This window comes from Gastrolobium bilobum, unplaced genomic scaffold (genome assembly GCF_033153095.1).
Source record: "Gastrolobium bilobum isolate Gb01-03AN ecotype WA unplaced genomic scaffold, APGP_CSIRO_Gbil_v1 utg17055, whole genome shotgun sequence".
Taxonomy (NCBI): domain Eukaryota; kingdom Viridiplantae; phylum Streptophyta; class Magnoliopsida; order Fabales; family Fabaceae; genus Gastrolobium; species Gastrolobium bilobum.
In genome coordinates this window covers 578,418-596,255 of record NW_026899394.1, presented here as the reverse complement: position 1 = coordinate 596,255, position 17,838 = coordinate 578,418, and the positions used below count along the sequence as shown (strand labels likewise).

The 17,838-nt window shown below is 34.3% G+C and overlaps 2 protein-coding genes across 2 annotated transcripts; one reads left to right on the top strand and one right to left on the bottom strand.

The window, feature by feature from the left end:
- Nucleotides 1-8,523: 8,523 nt before the first annotated feature.
- LOC133290208 (pentatricopeptide repeat-containing protein At3g02330, mitochondrial) lies at nucleotides 8,524-11,082 on the top strand. Its single transcript, XM_061488267.1, has one exon. It carries the CDS (start codon nucleotides 8,524-8,526, stop codon nucleotides 11,080-11,082), a length of 2,559 nt encoding a protein of 852 aa, XP_061344251.1.
- A 2,150-nt stretch (nucleotides 11,083-13,232) lies between these two features.
- Nucleotides 13,233-17,326, bottom strand: LOC133290217 (WPP domain-interacting tail-anchored protein 1-like). The gene is made up of 4 exons (XM_061488276.1): nucleotides 16,535-17,326; nucleotides 14,878-16,037; nucleotides 14,021-14,125; nucleotides 13,233-13,615 (listed from the first exon to the last, which is right to left on the bottom strand). The coding sequence occupies exons 1-4, from the start codon at nucleotides 17,028-17,030 to the stop codon at nucleotides 13,415-13,417; spliced, it is 1,962 nt and encodes a 653-aa protein (XP_061344260.1). The 5' UTR covers nucleotides 17,031-17,326; the 3' UTR covers nucleotides 13,233-13,414.
- Nucleotides 17,327-17,838: the final 512 nt, after the last annotated feature.

The window sequence follows — 17,838 nt, the reverse complement described above, 5'->3', positions numbered from 1 at the left end:
ACTATGACAACCCACATATTTCTTTTTTTTAATTATGCACGACAATGAAGGGCGAAAGTTCGATAAATATATAGCTAGACATTTGATTTTCATTTATCAATCAATTCATTTCTTTTGTACACATCAACCAAAAATACCCAAGCATCACAATATGAGCTATGAAGCAAACAAAGCCATTTCACACATTCATGGGAAGAAAATCAAGACACAGAATCTTTGAAATTCCTGTTTGATTACTGTTTTCGGAAATAATTTTTTTTTTATTTTCATAAAAATTTAAAATCTTGATGAGGCCTATTTTGTAAAAATATTTCTAAAAATTATAACTGCTTTTTAATTTTTTTGAATCAAATTCAGAGAATGTAACATTTCGAGCGCTGGGGGAGTGATCGCCGGTGCGAAAAGGCATGGACAAGGAGCGGCTCCTGACAGGCTTCCAGTGAGGGTTACATGAACGAATGAATCGAATCGACATCCGGAAGAGCGATTTCAAAGACGGTACAAGTGTGAGACTGCACAGTTTGGAATAGTTTATAAGAATTAATTATACTACCTATACTAACAAAACATCTACTTTTCGATAGCCTGAAACGAAAAAATTCCATAACTAAATGTGCTTGACTTGAGCTAGATGTTAGTATCTTGGATTTCACTTGCTCTCGACACGTCTCATGACATTTTTTTTAGCAAGAATCTCAAAAACATCTCATCGTATTTTCCCCTGCAGATATTATGTATATGCCTTTTGGATCATTATCTTCTTTCATTTGCAAAAGGCATTGTAATATATTATGATATTTGCTTGGTGCAGCAATTTACTTGCAAGTACAATAATATATTGGCTTACGTACTTCTTGCAGTTTTTGGCCACTAACAATATATTGTTTGATAAGAAAAGGTGGTGTGGTTCATTTTTAAAGCAAATTGGCTACAGTATCCCCAATTTTCTATTGGGGATAACAATGATAAATTTTTATTATGTTATTGCTATTGCTGCTACTGTATGTTCCTGTCAGCTGTCGTAGATTATCCAACCACAGTTCACATTCTTTTGCCATGTCTTAAGAAGCTATTTTTCAAACTTCAGTGTAGCTGAATGATATGACAAAACAAACTTGATTTGATATTATTAATGGCTAAGTGCCATTTAACGTCTACCACTTAGTCTGATTACTATTACAATCTCATGGTAGTGCATTGTCTCAAACCAATTAATTAATCAACCATTAGAAAACAGTTAGGCATGGCAGATATTTTGAGTCTTATGGAATTAGAAATCAATCGAAAACCTTATGCCTCAAGTGATATTAAAAGGATTCAGAAACTACATCTTATGAAGGCATATATGTTATTTAAATGCTGTTAATATGAAACTTGTAAAAAAACCAATTAAAAAGTTATAGTGAAGTGGATCAATGCTGCAAAAGTACAAGAACATGAAAATCAACTTTCAAATATGAATAAATAAGAGGTCTACTACCATATATGTATTAAAACTTTAAAAGCTCAAATTAGATGCAATTAGATGCAAGCAAAGGGTTGATTAAGAAAACTAAAGCAAGCTAACTCAAATAATGAAAAGGAGAAATATGTCAGAAGCATCTTGCATAATCCTTCCTTATGTTGTCTCCAAACATGAGATGACACAACCATACTACAAATTCTAAACTGAGGTATCGAATGCTATCATAGCACAGAATTATTAGGGAGTGATATGCTGAGATATGCACCCTCTTGAGGATTTTGTTTCTGTGGCTTTTTCTTCTATTGTCTGTTTTAGGCTCTCCTCCCCTATGATTCGGGTTTTGTTTTGTTCTGTGATGTCACTGCAATCAACTGGCCAAATTGTTCATAATCCAGTGCCTCCTTGACCAGAATTTCTTGTCTGGTATCGCTTTGAAGCATAGAGGTGTCACAAGTATCTTGGCTGAGAGGATAAGCCTTTTACCTAATGTCTAATTAATGGATAAACTTACATAATCAACATTTTTTTTTTTATTATTTTACATCCAAATTGATGGAGTCAATTATTATGCAAATTGGTCATTGGTGGGCTACAAAAAGTCCTATTTTTCCTGTATATAAAGATTCCTCTCCTATATGTTGGACATGTATATTTATGCTACGAGATTGTGTTGCCTTAAGCCTGCTTTGTGGAGGCTCACAAACTGAGACTAACCTATGTAGACTGTAGAGAGCAAAGTTAACAGGTAGTGTCAATGTTGTGTTGGTAGTGGGGGCAAATGGACCGGTCAGGTAAGACAAAAGGGTAATCAGAACAAGGGAAGCTTATGATAAAGCAACCAAGAAAGCTAAACAAAGGGGCACTAGCTTGAGAGACCCTCAAATTGCTATCATTTTCAAACTTAGAATGATTGAAGTAATAATGGTTCATAGCCCCCACTTACCCTTTAAAATAATAATAATAATGTTTGGAAGGGAAGGGGTGTACTTGGTAGAAATGATGAACCAAAACCACTCTCAAGGGCCACACAAACAAAGCAAGGTTTCTAGAGGGAATGAGTGCTCTCTTTGATTGCCAATGTGGACACTATGGAATCAGAGGATTAATGAAATTATGAAAATGACAATTTTTTTTGTTTTTTGTTTTGTTTTGTGTCTGTACTCCAATTCTTCTAGTTTAAAAACAAATCTGAAAAGTGGATAGGTAAAGTAAATCCACCAGAAGATCTCAGAGAATTTTGTTGCACTTGTATGCATTGCATATATATAACGGTATAACAGCTATCAAGTTGGCTATGAAGCACCGACTCCGACACAGCGTTCTCGATACGTTTTCGATATGACTGTTAATTCGTCGATACGATACAATATATTTTCGATACGTTTCTGATGCGCGTATCGGATAAATTGAAAAAAAAATTAGGAGTATCGGTATTTTTTAGCAAATTGGGTTTACTACTGTAATTAAAAAGCGACAGCCATTTCAATCCTAACCTCTCAAAATATTCTTTTAGGATTATGCAACAAAGCAAAGACACCTTGACATTGAGTACCAGGTTCACCAATCGCAGAAACCACAAGGAAAATTAACCTTTAAGGTAAAAGTACAGAAATATTCTTAGATAGAAGATGAAACTATTGCATCACACCACTCATTGTGTGACACGGCATTTATGTTAGTCATTTGTTTTTTTTTCTAACCTTAACTAATACATTAAATGTTTTTTTAGTAAAAAGCATAGTGTATGATTTGTTGAAGACATTGATGACCCACATACCAAACAGGCACAGTGACAAATAATGTAGTGGAATGGTATTGTATTTCACCAAATATGTGTAGCAAATGGCTTTTTCACTCTTTTGTCCCTTATTAATTAATTAATAGCTATTTTGCTCCTGATTCGAAACTATCTACCAATCTGTCCCTCTTTAATCGACTATCTTATATTTTTAATTGACTAAATGGTCAAAACAGACAAAAATGGTTGTTGAGAGATTTAATCGACTAAATCTCCCTATTTAGTCGACTAAATCTCCCAACAGACAACAAAGGAAAACAAGTCAATATGATTTTTTAATCGATTAAGTAGGGAGATTTAGTCGATTAAATCTCCCAACAATCATTTAGTCGATTAAAAATGCAAAGTAGTCGATTAAAGAGAGACAGATTGGTAGATAGTTTCGAATCAGAGACAAAATAATTATTAATTAAATAATGAAGGGTAAAATAGTCAAATAACCTGAAGATGTTATTCATTAAGATCTCACAGGTACGATCAATCAGCTAATCACACTTGGTTAAGGGTACGGCTAATATCCCCGGGCATGAGTTTGAATGGGGTTATTTAATTTAAGAACTTTTTTACTAGACGATATATAATCCTTTTCAAAAATTCTTAAAAAAATTAGGAGTCTGTGCTGCTCTTGGTGAAATACTGGTGTTTAATTTCACCAAGATTTTTTTGTATTTAAAAAAAAAAAAGGTACGATATCAATCACGAGGCTGGTATTTTCAACAAGCACACCATGTTGGATGTGACCTAAATTTTTTTTCATATACATTAACACGTTTTGACATAGGGAATTTACCCAAATCATAGCTAAATTTCCGAATTTTTACCTATGGCTCAGGAAGAAAAGCACATTCCAGCATAATCGAACCTAAAAAATTAACGTATACTAAAGATAGGCTCAAGTCATATGTAAGTACTATATATACAATTTGTTAATTAGGACCATCCCAGAGCCAATATTGATTGAATTTGAACTGCAAGTTTCTCAAGCAAAACTAATATTCTCTATCTATTTATGGAGACGAGCTCAGGATGATGTAGGGTAACTAAGTTTAAAATAATTTTTTTTTTTAAAATTCTTGTTAATTTTATTTGATTAAAAACTTAGAATGGGATGTGGAGTTTACAAATATGTTCAACTCAATGTTGAAGTGTCAGTAAGTAAATTGCTTTAATTGAAAGTGTCAGATGATTTGTTTAAAAAAGAATAAAATGTAAAGCAGTAATTTGTAATTTAGTCAAAAGTATTTGGGTGTTTTTTATTAGTAATAAAGGGATAGTAAATCGTTTAAAAAAAGGGAAAAAAGTGTGTATCATGTGATGTAAAATTATGTCATTTTAGAAAAAGAGAAATAGAAAAATAAAGGGGGAGAGTGGAGAGAATTGAAAATAAAAATAAAAATAAAGATGTGTATCTCGCTTTTTTATGAGAGTAAAATAATATAAATTTTATCATTTAAAAGTATAAGTATTTTTTCCTTAAAAAAAAAGAAAGGATAGTAAATTGATAGTCAGCCTTGGATAGTCTCACAATTAATGCGTCAGATTTAAAATAACATAGGATATCATCGATATAAGAATTATCAAAAGTTGTTTATATATATATATATATATATATATATATATATATATATATATATATATATATATATAAGGTTTTGCTAATATCCTGTAACAGATGTCACTGAGACCTGTTTTTGTGGGGCCCGCTAAATAAGAGAAAAAAAATTAAACCAAAAAACATTGCACGGAGAATGATGTGAGTGCAGGAAGAAAACAAAGTTTCCTGTAACATGACTTTTGGTTTTCCCATATATATATATATATATATATATATATATATAAAAGGTTAACAAGCCATCACACGAATTTAAATTTGAAAATAGATAAAAACTTTCAACACAAACATATTTTGCTTATTTTGCATGTTGACACGAGACGACACAAATAACCTATCAGCCTCAAAGTGTGTTATTTATTATATGAATTGACACAATATGATATGTTACGAATAACATGTATGCCGAATATTGTTTTCACCAATTTCTTATTGACATAACACGACACGTATAACTTGTAAAAAAATTAACACAGATAGATTTTGTTTGCAAATTGATATGTAACACGACATGAATTTTTTCATGTCAATTTTTGCCATGAACACAACACAAATTAAAAAATGAATCAACTCAAATATGAATTTGTCATGTTATGTCAATTGGTCATGTTAAAATTTGACACCTTTAATTTTAATTATATGATGCTGAGCAAATTAGTAGTCAACATTAAATTATGGTCATTCATAACTTTCTAATGATTGGTAGATATAAAAAGTTATACTAACGAAGTTGTTTAATGTAACGCTCGGCCGCTTCAAGAATCAATGACTATCCTCACATACTAATACGAGACTTTTCAGCGTGCTTTTTACTCACTCGCACACTTTCCGAAAAAACTTCACAGGAGTTCACCATCCCATAATTGCTCCAAATCAAGGAGCAAACTTTCGGTACCACCGTCGTTGGTACTTCTTTCCTTAAATTAGAAAGTAATTAGGATATAAAAGGAAATAAGGAAAAAGTAAAGGATTAAAATGGAAAACAAATTTCCTCTTTTAGTAAAAAGATGCACCCAACATAGTACAACAGTAGTATTTAAAAAATTTCCTAAATCAAGCATGCTTAACTATGGAGTTCTTTCGTTCTGCACTACTGAAAAGTAGATGCATTTTGTTAGTTTAGGCAGTATCAATTAATTCTTATAAGTTATCTCAAACTGTGCAATCTCATACCTGCACAGTCTTTGAAATCCCTCTCTTTCGAGTGTCGATTCGATTCATTCATGTATGTAATCCCCTGCTGGAAGCCTGTCAGGAGCCGCTCCTTGTTGATGCCCTTTCCCACCGACGATCACTCCCCGCCCTCGTCAGCGCTCGGGATGTTACATTTCCATTAAACCATCTGCCAAGTTATATTTAATTTAAGATATCGAAGAAAAATTAATAATAATTAAATACTTAGATTGTTATTTGATACAAATTTATAAAAGGAAAATACTTTTCTTAAGTTGTAGGAAAATAGTTACCTTATATTGTGGAAATAAAATTACAAGTGGGACCCATAGGTAAGAGAAGAGAGAAAAAAAGAGTGGTGAGACTCATCCCTTTTTTGTGTGTGTAGAAAAATTGTTTATCTTAGATAAAATGAGATAAATATAATCTTTTATAAAATTATAGATGTTTCAATTACTAGATATAGAACTTAAAAGAGTATGATGACATGGCTTAAGTCATAGGCACCGTGAGATGGGCTATTTCACCCTTTTGCTCCTTATTAATTAATTAATAATCATTTTGCCCCTGGTTCGAAACTATCTACTAATCTGCCCCTCTTTAATCGACTACCTTGCATTTTTAATCGACTAAATGGTTGTTAAGAGATTTAATCGACTAAATCTCCCTACTTAATCGATTAAAAAATCATACTGACTTGTTTTCTTTTGTTGTCTATTGGGAGATTTAGTCAACTAAATAAGGAGATTTAGTCGATTAAATCTCCCAACAACCATTTTTGCCTGTTTTGACCATTTAGTCGATTAAAAATCAAGGTAGTCGATTAAAGAGGGGCAGATTGATAGATTGTTTTGAATCAGAAACAAAATAATTATTAATTAATTAATAAGGAATAAAAGGATAAAAAAACCTCGTGAGATGAGTACAGTTTATGAGAAACAAATTGGTCAATCCGTCAAATGATGAGGGAAACCAGCAGCATGTTCCACAACTGGAGCACATCTTCCGTGCAACCCTTGTAGATACTACTGCCATTAAGAATTAAACATGTGTGTTTAAACAGTGTTTTTGTCTTTTACATTTTACTGTATGTGCTTAGGTGTTTAATTTTAATTGGATAGATGTATACAAAATTGGGTGCAACAGTAGTATATTAAAAATTTCTCCACAACTGACGTTTCTTGATCTCATATGAGAGCAGTTTAGATAAACAAATTATCAATTTGTCAAATAATGGGAGAAAGGAGCAGCAATATACCACATCTAACGTTCCTTATAAACATTTGTAATTTTATGATAACTTGAACTTCGACCAATAGGCTACCATGTGTTTTTATTGTAGCCCGTAGTAGTTACTATTTTCCAAGGAATTTAGTAATGATCTCATGTCACCCACAACATTTAAAATATAAACAAATAAACAAATGGAAGATGAAGTTACTGTAATTGTGGTATGAAAGGAGGTCTAAAATTTGTCACCAATTAAAAAACCAATGAAACACACACTTGTTTTCAAAAACCAAAAAAATAAAAGAGTGTGGATACCACAATTCCTATCTCTATAATATAACCTAAACACTTTCCTACAACATTATATTTCTATTTCTTTTATAATATATTCATAAAGATGAGAGTTATAGTTACCATCAATTAAGTTTATCACTTCTTATCATCAAATCTCAATTGTTGATTTTTGTTAATTTGATGATTATAATATATTAAAAATTAATAATTAACTAATAAATGTCATCTAATAAATTAAAATTTAGTAATAAGAAGTGATAAATTTATTTGGTGATAAATATAACATTTCCCATTTATAAAAATGTGCATGAATTATTAAAATGCAAGAAGTTTAATGTAAAATAAAAGAGGGAAAAGTGTGTATAATTTTAAAGGATGTAAAGTTGTGTCATTTTAAGAGAGAGAAAGAGATAGATAAAGGAGGAGAGAGAGTTGACAAAAAAAATAAAGGTGTGGGTCCCACCTCTTTGTGAGAGTGAAAGGATGTAAGTTATGTAATTTTAAATGATAGACACTTTTCCCAATAAAAGAAGTTACTTGGTAGATGAACTTGGTGGGCATCGTATTTTTCAAACAACGAGGTCATTTCTGTAAACCCTCGAATCATTTGATTTCCTTTTTTGTTCCATGGGCTTTTATATCAATTTTCAAAGAAAAAAAGTTTGACTAAATTTCAGTATTTTGCTTAAGCCTCTTTTTTTTGATTTATTTATTTATTTATTTGAAACTTTCTTCTCCGACCTAGACCACTGAGAAAGAGAAACAAAAACCAAATTTTTTTGAAGTGTGAAATTCCCGCCAATGTAAACAGCAACATAGTACTACCATCAGTAGATGTTACATCGTACTGTATCCTGTGGCCTTTGTATGGTAAGGCCCAACTCTTACCTATCAAACTCACTCAACAAAACTCTGCCATCTTATGCATTTTGTACTATTTCCCCAATCCAAATGAACCCCACCAAGAAATTAACATTTTCCCATATTTTCCAAAAATGTTCCAACCTAAGAGCTCTGAATCCTGGCAAACAAGCCCATGCCCAGGTGATGGTAACTGGTTTTGTGCCCACCATCTATGTTGCCAACTGTTTGCTTCAATTTTATTGTAAATGTTCCAATATGGACTATGCATTCAAGGTGTTTGACAAAATGCCTCAAAGGGACGTAATCTCTTGGAACACTATGATATTTGGGTATGCTGGAATTGGAAACATGGGGTTTGCACAGTCTTTGTTTGACTCAATGCCTGAGAGAGATGTGGTTTCCTGGAATTCTTTGCTCTCTTGCTATTTACAAAATGGCGTTAATCGAAAGTCAATTGAAATTTTTGTTAATATGAGATCACTGAAAATCCCACATGATTACGCTACGTTTGCCGTTGTTCTGAAAGCTTGTTCTGGTATTGAAGACTGTGGTTTAGGGCTTCAGGTGCATTGCCTTGCAATTCAGATGGGTTTTGAGAATGATGTGGTGGCAGGTAGTGCTCTAGTAGATATGTACTCCAAATGTATGAAACTAAACGATGCTTTCCAGGTTTTCCGTGAAATGCCTGAAAGAAACTTGGTTTGTTGGAGTGCTGTAATTGCAGGATATGTTCAGAATGATCGGTTTATTGAGGGATTAAAACTGTTTAAGGATATGTTAAAAGTAGGTATGGGGGTGAGTCAATCAACTTATGCTAGTGTATTTAGGTCTTGTGCAGGATTGTCTGCATTTAAATTAGGCACACAGTTGCACGGTCATGCTCTAAAGGCTGACTTTGGATACGATGGTATAGTGGGAACTGCCACATTGGACATGTATGCAAAATGTGGCAGAATGTCTGATGCCCAAAAGCTATTTAACACATTGCCCAATCCTACTCGGCAATCTCATAATGCCATTATTGTTGGATATGCTCGGCAAGATCAAGGTCATAAAGCTTTAAAGATTTTTCAGTCTTTACAGAAGTCTTATATTGGCTTCGATGAAATCAGTTTGTCTGGTGCTTTGACTGCATGTTCAGTGATCAAAGGCCATTTGGAGGGGATTCAACTACATGGATTAGCAGTCAGATGTGGTTTAGGGTTTAATATCTGTGTTGCAAATACCATTTTAGACATGTATGGCAAATGTGGAGCTCTAATGGAAGCTTGTTTAATATGTGATGAAATGGACATAATGGATGCTGTGTCTTGGAATGCAATCATTGCAGCACATGAGCAAAATGAAGAAGTAGAGAGAACACTTTCACTTTTTGTTTCAATGCTGCGGTCGACGATGGAACCCGACGATTTTACTTATGGTAGCGTTGTAAAGGCATGTGCTGGTCAGAAAGCTTTAAACTGGGGTATGGAGATCCATGGAAGAATTCTCAAGTCTGGGATGGGCTTAGACTGGTTTGTTGGAAGTGCCCTTGTTGATATGTATTGCAAGTGTGGAATGCTAGTGGAAGCAGAAAAGATCCATGACAGAATGGAAGAGCAAACAACTGTTTCTTGGAATTCGATCATTTCAGGATTCTCATCGCAAAAACAAAGTGAAAATGCTCAGAGGTATTTTTCTCAGATGCTGGAACTGGGTGTAATACCTGACAACTTCACATATGCTACCGTTCTTGATATTTGTGCTAATTTGGCTACGATAGAACTTGGAAAGCAGATTCATGCTCAAATCTTAAAGCTACAGTTGCATTCAGATGTATATATAGCAAGCACACTTGTAGATATGTATTCAAAGTGTGGAAATATGCAGGGTTCCCGGCTAATGTTTGAGAAGGCACCTAAGCGGGACTATGTGACTTGGAGTGCCATGATTTGTGCATATGCATACCATGGTCTTGGAGACGACGCCATTAAATTATTTGAGGAGATGCAGCTTCTGAATGTGAAACCAAATTATACAATTTTTATTTCAGTCCTCAGAGCCTGTGCACATATGGGTTATGTGGACAGAGGGCTGCATTACTTCGAGAAAATGCAAAGTCACTATGGTTTAGATCCCCAGATGGAGCATTATTCATGTATGGTAGATCTACTGGGGAGGTCAGGCCAAGTAAATGAAGCTTTGAAGCTTATTGAAAGCATGCCTTTTAAAGCTGATGATGTAATTTGGAGAACTTTGCTTAGTAATTGCAAGATACAAGCAAATGTGGAGGTTGCAGAAAAAGCAGCCAATTCTTTATTGCAGTTGGACCCTCAAGATTCTTCTGCTTATGTTCTTTTATCTAATGTATATGCTAATGCAGGAATGTGGGGTGAGGTCGCTAAAATAAGAGGTATAATGAAGAATTATAAGTTAAAGAAGGAGCCGGGTTGTAGCTGGATTGAAGTAAGAAACGAGGTACACGCATTTCTTGTTGGAGACAAGGCACATCCGAGATCTGAAGAGATCTACGAGCAAACTCATTTACTTGTGGATGAGATGAAGTGGGCTGGATATGTTCCAGATATTGATTTCATGCTTGATGAGGAGGTGGAAGAACAAGATCCTTATGAGGGGCTCAAAACCACCATTTGTAGTGTGAGTTAATGTGGTATAAGATATCAAATGCTTCCTTCAAGGGCTTAATGGAGATTTCTACATTTAGCTTAGAATATTTCAGGAGAAACGAGCTGGAGACTTAAACAGCAGTTTGGCAAGATGTGAGCAACTTGAGAGAAAAGTGGAAGCCAGATTGAAATCCAGATTGCCCTACACTTAATGGTGGCTTAGGCTGTGCTGTTTATATGCTGAGATTGACTTCCAGATTCACCTACATTGAATGGATGCTTGGGTTAGTTAAACCCTTAACATGGATGGGACTGCCTGTAGCAATCTGGTTAGTTAAACCCTTAACATTGAATGTAGGGGACAACCAAGGGATTTGGATGGTTTATCCAGCAATCTGGTCACCTTCGATATAAATTCATCATCCATGCAGATTTGTTGCTGGGTGAAAAACACACTGTTGAAGGTGGTGTGGATGAGAGGATCCAAGCATGTGATAATTTATATCTATAAGGAAAAGCATTCATATTTGAATTAGATTCTCCAGAGGTTTCTTCACTTGATTCATAAACCATATACTCATTTTCATACCATGGGATTGTTAGGATGCAACCATCAAATAAGACTGGAGGGCAGATATAAGTCATACTCTTTTTAGGTGGAGGGAACTTACAGCACTGATAAGGCTAAACTTCGAGCTTGATAGACCATACAGTATGTTCTCTAGCATAGAAAATTAACGAGTTGCAAATGGAATAAAAATAACAATTTTGCTGTCAGTGTGTTTTTTTTCCCTGTATATATTGAAAAGTTGTTATCAAGACTTGAACCTGTGACATGCATATACTCAAATATCCTTCCTTCAACCAGAACGGTATCAGTTCTTTTATTAGATATTGGCGAAGAATGTACAATCATTCTGATTTTGTTCTTATTAACATTCTGAGCCGATCAGCCCTATTCCCGAGTATCAACAATACCTTCAATATGATTGGACTCCAATTATTTTAATTTTGCATCTGCATATCATCCAAAGCTAAATGGTGGAAATGAATGCCATCAAACAATGTTCTCAACAAAAGTTTCATTCCTTGGATACTAAATTAGTTCGACTAAGATTGTGTACTCAATGTTGTTTAACTGGCTTCCCTATGAAGTATGAGCATATTGCTTGACATATATTAGTGTGAACCTTGGTTAGAGCTGCTGGCAAGTGTTGTCAATCTGCTCCAAGTACTGGTCTCTGCTTCTCTAATTTATGTCATCTTTCGTAGGCTGGTGGTTAAAATTCATTATTCTATTAGTCAAGACCCTGAATCAAAATCCTCAATTTGATTATCATTTCTCTAGCATACTCTGTACTGCTTCTATTTCTTTTACCATATTTAGATATGTTTCAATTGCATTATGTTACGATATTACTCCAAAGTATTGGATTTGGAATGCCATGTTGAAAATATAAAGTTCTAATATAGAGTTTATACGAACTTTGGGCTCTCCTACGCTAGCTTTTGAAGTGAAGTTCTCCTAAGATTAGTATCAATTGATATCGGAGCTTTTCATTATGTTTTTCAGTTACAATTTAGCAGCATAAATCTAATAAAAAACAAGCGCAAAACTAGTTTGCCAGGGCTACGGAGCACCTGAAGGATACGACCCTTGGGATAGTTTAGAATCCATCCCTAACTAATATATATAATTTTGGAACTTTAGCCAATTAATTCTCGGGTTATATTTATCTCATATTACATAAAAGAAACTAATTTCTACACACACAAAAGAGAGGTGAATCCCACTTTTATTTTTTTTCTCTCTTCTTACATGTGGGTCCCACTTGCACTTTTGTTTCTACTACATAAAATAATTTTTTTCTTACAACATAACATAAGAAAACTATTTCCCGTAATTCTCTAAACAAAAACAAGTATCAGATGATATCAATACTGATAAGGTAGTATATAGATTGCCTTAATATAATTCATTTATATGTTATACATCATATTAAAAAAATAATTTATTTCTATGGTGTGTGCCTTACCTATGAGGCACCAATGCTATTGATTTCAAATTAAAATTCCTTTTCACCAGACCTTAAATTAGAGCCAGAGTGATTCTCATCGCCTACTAAAACAATTCACAACTGCTTAACATACCCCTTCATCACCAAAAAATTAATATAAAAAATCCATCATATGGTTATAAAAGAAAAGTATAGTCTCAAAACTTGTTAGAAAATCATATTCTCCCTTAGAACAAAATTTGATTATTACACAATGCTTTGTTCTGCCATCTTATCCCTCCATCAATCTCCCCACCTAATAGAAAGAAAAAAAGAAAGAAAGAAGGAGAAGGTGAATTCCTCACATCAGTTCATTCATAGACTGACATCAACATTGACGTCCTCGAAATACAGATAAGTCAGAGCTGAAACCAGTAAGGCAAACACTAATATGAATAAGTGCTTAAAATTAAGAACTCCTGCATCTATTCTGCGTACAGTCCCAACATCTGGCATAGAATCAGCAAACTTTACTTCATCATCATTTGCAGATAAATTTTTCCAAGTCCTGTCCACCTGGGAAAGGAAAAATAGGAGTAACAATTAGAACTTTGCTCTGTGCACCTTTTTCTTCAATGAGCTTTATTTTAAATATTTAAATCCTCTTTTATCTGAATGCTCATATCTGTAAACTGTTATAAACTTCAGAAAGTGGGTTGACAGCAATGATAAAATGTTACATTTACAGTTTTAGTAAATATAATACAAATAATACTTCCCCCAAAATAAATCAAAGAATAATATAAGTAGCCAACTATTATTCAGATAATCATTTTAGAACATGTACAACTTTTACAAGAATTATATAAAAAGCATACACCTTTAAGCTAACTACTCTTTTAAGTTAACTACTTAGGAGATTCTTGCCTATCAGTCACATGTACAAATAGAAAACAAGTCGATAAAGTCTAAAGTACTAACCTCGTTATCAGAGACCAAAGTCACACCAACTTCTTGAGAAGGATCCTTATATGTCTGGTTTAGCTTCACTATCAAAATTTTGTTCTCACTTGCTAAGGAAGACAGCTGCAGATAAAATACAACAGTTTCAACAAACCATGAACAGGCATAGTAAAGACTATAACATATTCAGTTTACCTTTAGTTAAGATTTAGTTTTTAATGACAAAAGGTTTTCCCTTTGGAATATCTCACATTTTAGCAGATGATTCAAAAAATTCAACCAGGTTTGTTTTGAAGTCTTTCTGCTCATTCATTTTATTTTTTTTATTTTTTTATTTTTTTTGAAATATCTCACTTAAATGTTTTAAAGATATATTGGAACAACCCCATGTATGCCATCAGCCAAGTAAACTACTGCTAAATTTTCATCCTCTGAATTTTCTATTAAGTTTATCTACATTTCTTTTGGTACATAAGTTTATCTACATTTAAATTAAAAACAAATTGGAACAACTCCATGCATGAAAAAGATATGAGATTGGTCAAAATCTACAGGCCGAAAGTAGAAAAATCAAAGAGGAGGAAAAAAAAAAGGCTGCAACTGCTCAATTGTTATTCACAAACTGACGCAACAAACAGAGCATCAGTTTAATACGTAGTTAAATTAATACAACATTCAGTTATCATACTACGCAGATCAATCAATACCATTTGAAATCCTAGCTCTTTCTGTTGACTAATGAGCGAAGAAACACTCAAATTAAACATCATGTGAGCCAGAGGCCTAGCAGCCTATAAACAAACCCTACTATCACATATCGTGATGGTTTTATACCACAGTGGCCTGAAATAAGATTTGAAAAGCTTGGTATTTACCTGCTTATTAAGACGCTCTCTCTCAACAGCCAGTTGTGTTACCAAATTTTTGAAAACTTTGGTCCTCTTTCCAATATCCTTTGCAGTTGCCACTTTTGCTTCCTCCACTTGATGCAGCGATCCCTCCAAGCATTCCAATCTACTCCTCAAGAAGCTTACTTCCTCATTTAAATCAGCATTAGATTCAGATAATATGATACACTTCTCCTCTGCATTGTCAGCACGACTCTCAGCTTTAGAAACCTTTGACTTAAGATCCTTTATCACATGTTCCATATCTTTAATTGTGGAACACAACATACTTTGCTTCTCTTGACTAGCTTCAGCAGAAGCTTCTGCATGCTGCAGCTGTAAATCAGATTCCCTTAGCTGCCTTTCAAGCGACTCTACCCTCTCAGATGTGCCACCACCATCTTTCAAGAGAGCCAGCTCCTTGTTGAGTTCATCATTAGTCTCAGTCAATAATTTACACTCAGCTTCAGCAGTATTAGCCCGACTTTCTGCATTAGATACATTATTTTTCAGTTCAACAATAAGGTTTTCCATCTCTCTTATTTCAGAGCACATAATATTATACTGTTTCTGATATTCATCAGCAGAGGCCTTCACATTCAGTAGCTGGCATTCAGATTCTTTTAGCTGCTTCTCAAGTGAACACACCTTGTCACTTAAAGTGACAACCTCAGAATTGACAAGAATTAGTTTATCTTCAGCACTGCTGCTTTCAATCTTATCCAAAGTAACATCCCTGTCTTTCAATTGTTCTATAGAAGTTTCTAGCTTAGCTCTGAGCTCGCGTTCACGCTGACTTAAACCATTTAAATTGAACTGAGAAATCTGGAGTCTACCCAACAGGTCTCTCGAAATTCCCATCAGGATCTCATATGCGTTGTCTGCCTCAAACCATCTTTCCCAAACATCAGTTGCTTCTTCCTCCATGAGAATTAGCTCTTGCTCTAAAGAAATTATCCTTAGTTTTAGCCTTTCTTCAATTTGCCTTGAGTCATTCAAATTCTTCTCAAGATCCATTTCATTTGCTAAAGATTTCTCTAGCATCCTCAGAATATGTCTTTGTTGCTCAATTGTTTGCATTTTTATTACTGTGTTTACATTCAAAGATTGATCATCCTCCCTAACGATCTCACCCTCTTCAACATTATCTGTCATCATTGAAAACCCCCCCCCCCCCCCCCCCCCCCCCCCCCCCCCCGCCCCCCCCCCCCCCCCCCCCCCCCCCCCCCCCCCCCCCCCCAAAACAACCCAAAAAAAAGGATAAAAAAACATTTATCAGAAATGGAAAATTATTCAGATAAAGATATTCTTATTGTTCATACATTAATCAAGAAGCAGCCATTTTGAGCCAGACAGTTCATTGTTTTTCAGATTTCTTTCTCTCTTTTTTTCTTAATTATTTCTTTTTTTTTTCAGAAAAGAAAAAAAAATACATCAATGCACGAGAGCAATTCCCACTGCATTAAGCAAACAATTTCACTTGGAAATTGAAGTGGACCCCAGATAATGGGACAGAGATAAAAGAACAACCTTTTCTAACAACTTAATGAAAACGACAAAATTGTAGAATAAATAAATCAAACAATCAATGTGTAACCGAAAAAAACTAACATAAATAAATCAATCAATGAGATCCTCAGCATACCATTTTCTTCCCTCTTATAAGAAGACAAAGTCCTCTGAAATCTAACAGATTGCTTCTTAATCTCAGAAAACTGATCCTCGGACTGCTTCAAACATTGTTCACAATCACGCAACTTGTCTTGCCAGAGGTTGCAAGAGGACACCCTCTCTCCAGCATCATCAATCTCAGCATGAAGGGTGTCCAAGAACCCCTCCAATTCTCTGGCCTCAGAATCCAACAACCCACATAACAGATCAAACTCCATACCCTTTCCAAAACAATCCATATCCATATTCTCTTTATCCAAAACCAAAGCCTCCAATTCACCCTCCAGAGTCTCCAAATGCATCACAAAAATGCTCAAGTTTGCAACTTTCTCAGAGAAACATGCGAGACTCAATTCAAGGTTTGTTAACTTTGAGGTGGTACCATTACTCAGATCACCAATTGCCTCTCCATTGGGGGAAACACCTCCATGATCAACATCACCAGCATCTTCAGCACTTGGAATTTCCATTGCTCTAATCTAACACTTCAACACTTGTTGTTCAAGTACCTGGGAGGGAACCCAAGTATCGAAATTCCAAAAAGTTTAAATTTTCAAGTCACAAATCGAATACTTCCAAACCACCAGGAAAAAATAAAAATAAAAATTGGAGATTGCAAAGTTTAAAGGAGCAATCAGAATTCCCAAAATTGAGGGGAATGGAATCATACAAATTGAAAAATGAAGAATTTGAAGAAGAAAAGTGGATTGAATTCGATCCCTGGATGACAGATTTCCGACAACAGAGACAGTTGCGCCCTAACTGCAAAATCTGAGACCACAACACCCTGCACTTGTTGCACGGTTGCACCGCACCTCACTGTGAAACGCAGCGTTTCAACTATTTATTTATTTTTATTTTTTTTTTGGACAGGATTTGTGTTGTCACTTACTCACTTTTGTGATTTGGGCTGAAGAAAGTGGCCTACCCCCTTCTAAATGCTTGTTTTTAGATTTACATCTTCGGCCTGTTGCTTAAGCTTAAAAAAATGATTTTAAGATTGATGAAAAAAAAGTGATTTTTTAGAGCTTTTATTACTGAGGCCTGAGGGTACTGAGTTAGATTATTTCACTTCTTATATTTTTTAAGTTGAATTGTTAAATATTTATTTCCTATTAATTACGTTTGGTGAAATATTAAAAATTTATGACATAGCCAAATATATATATATATATATATATATATATATATATATATATATATATATATGGGTTTTATAAGAGTTATGTTGTAGGAAAAGTGATTGTGTTATGTTATAGAGATTCGTTTTGCGTGCCA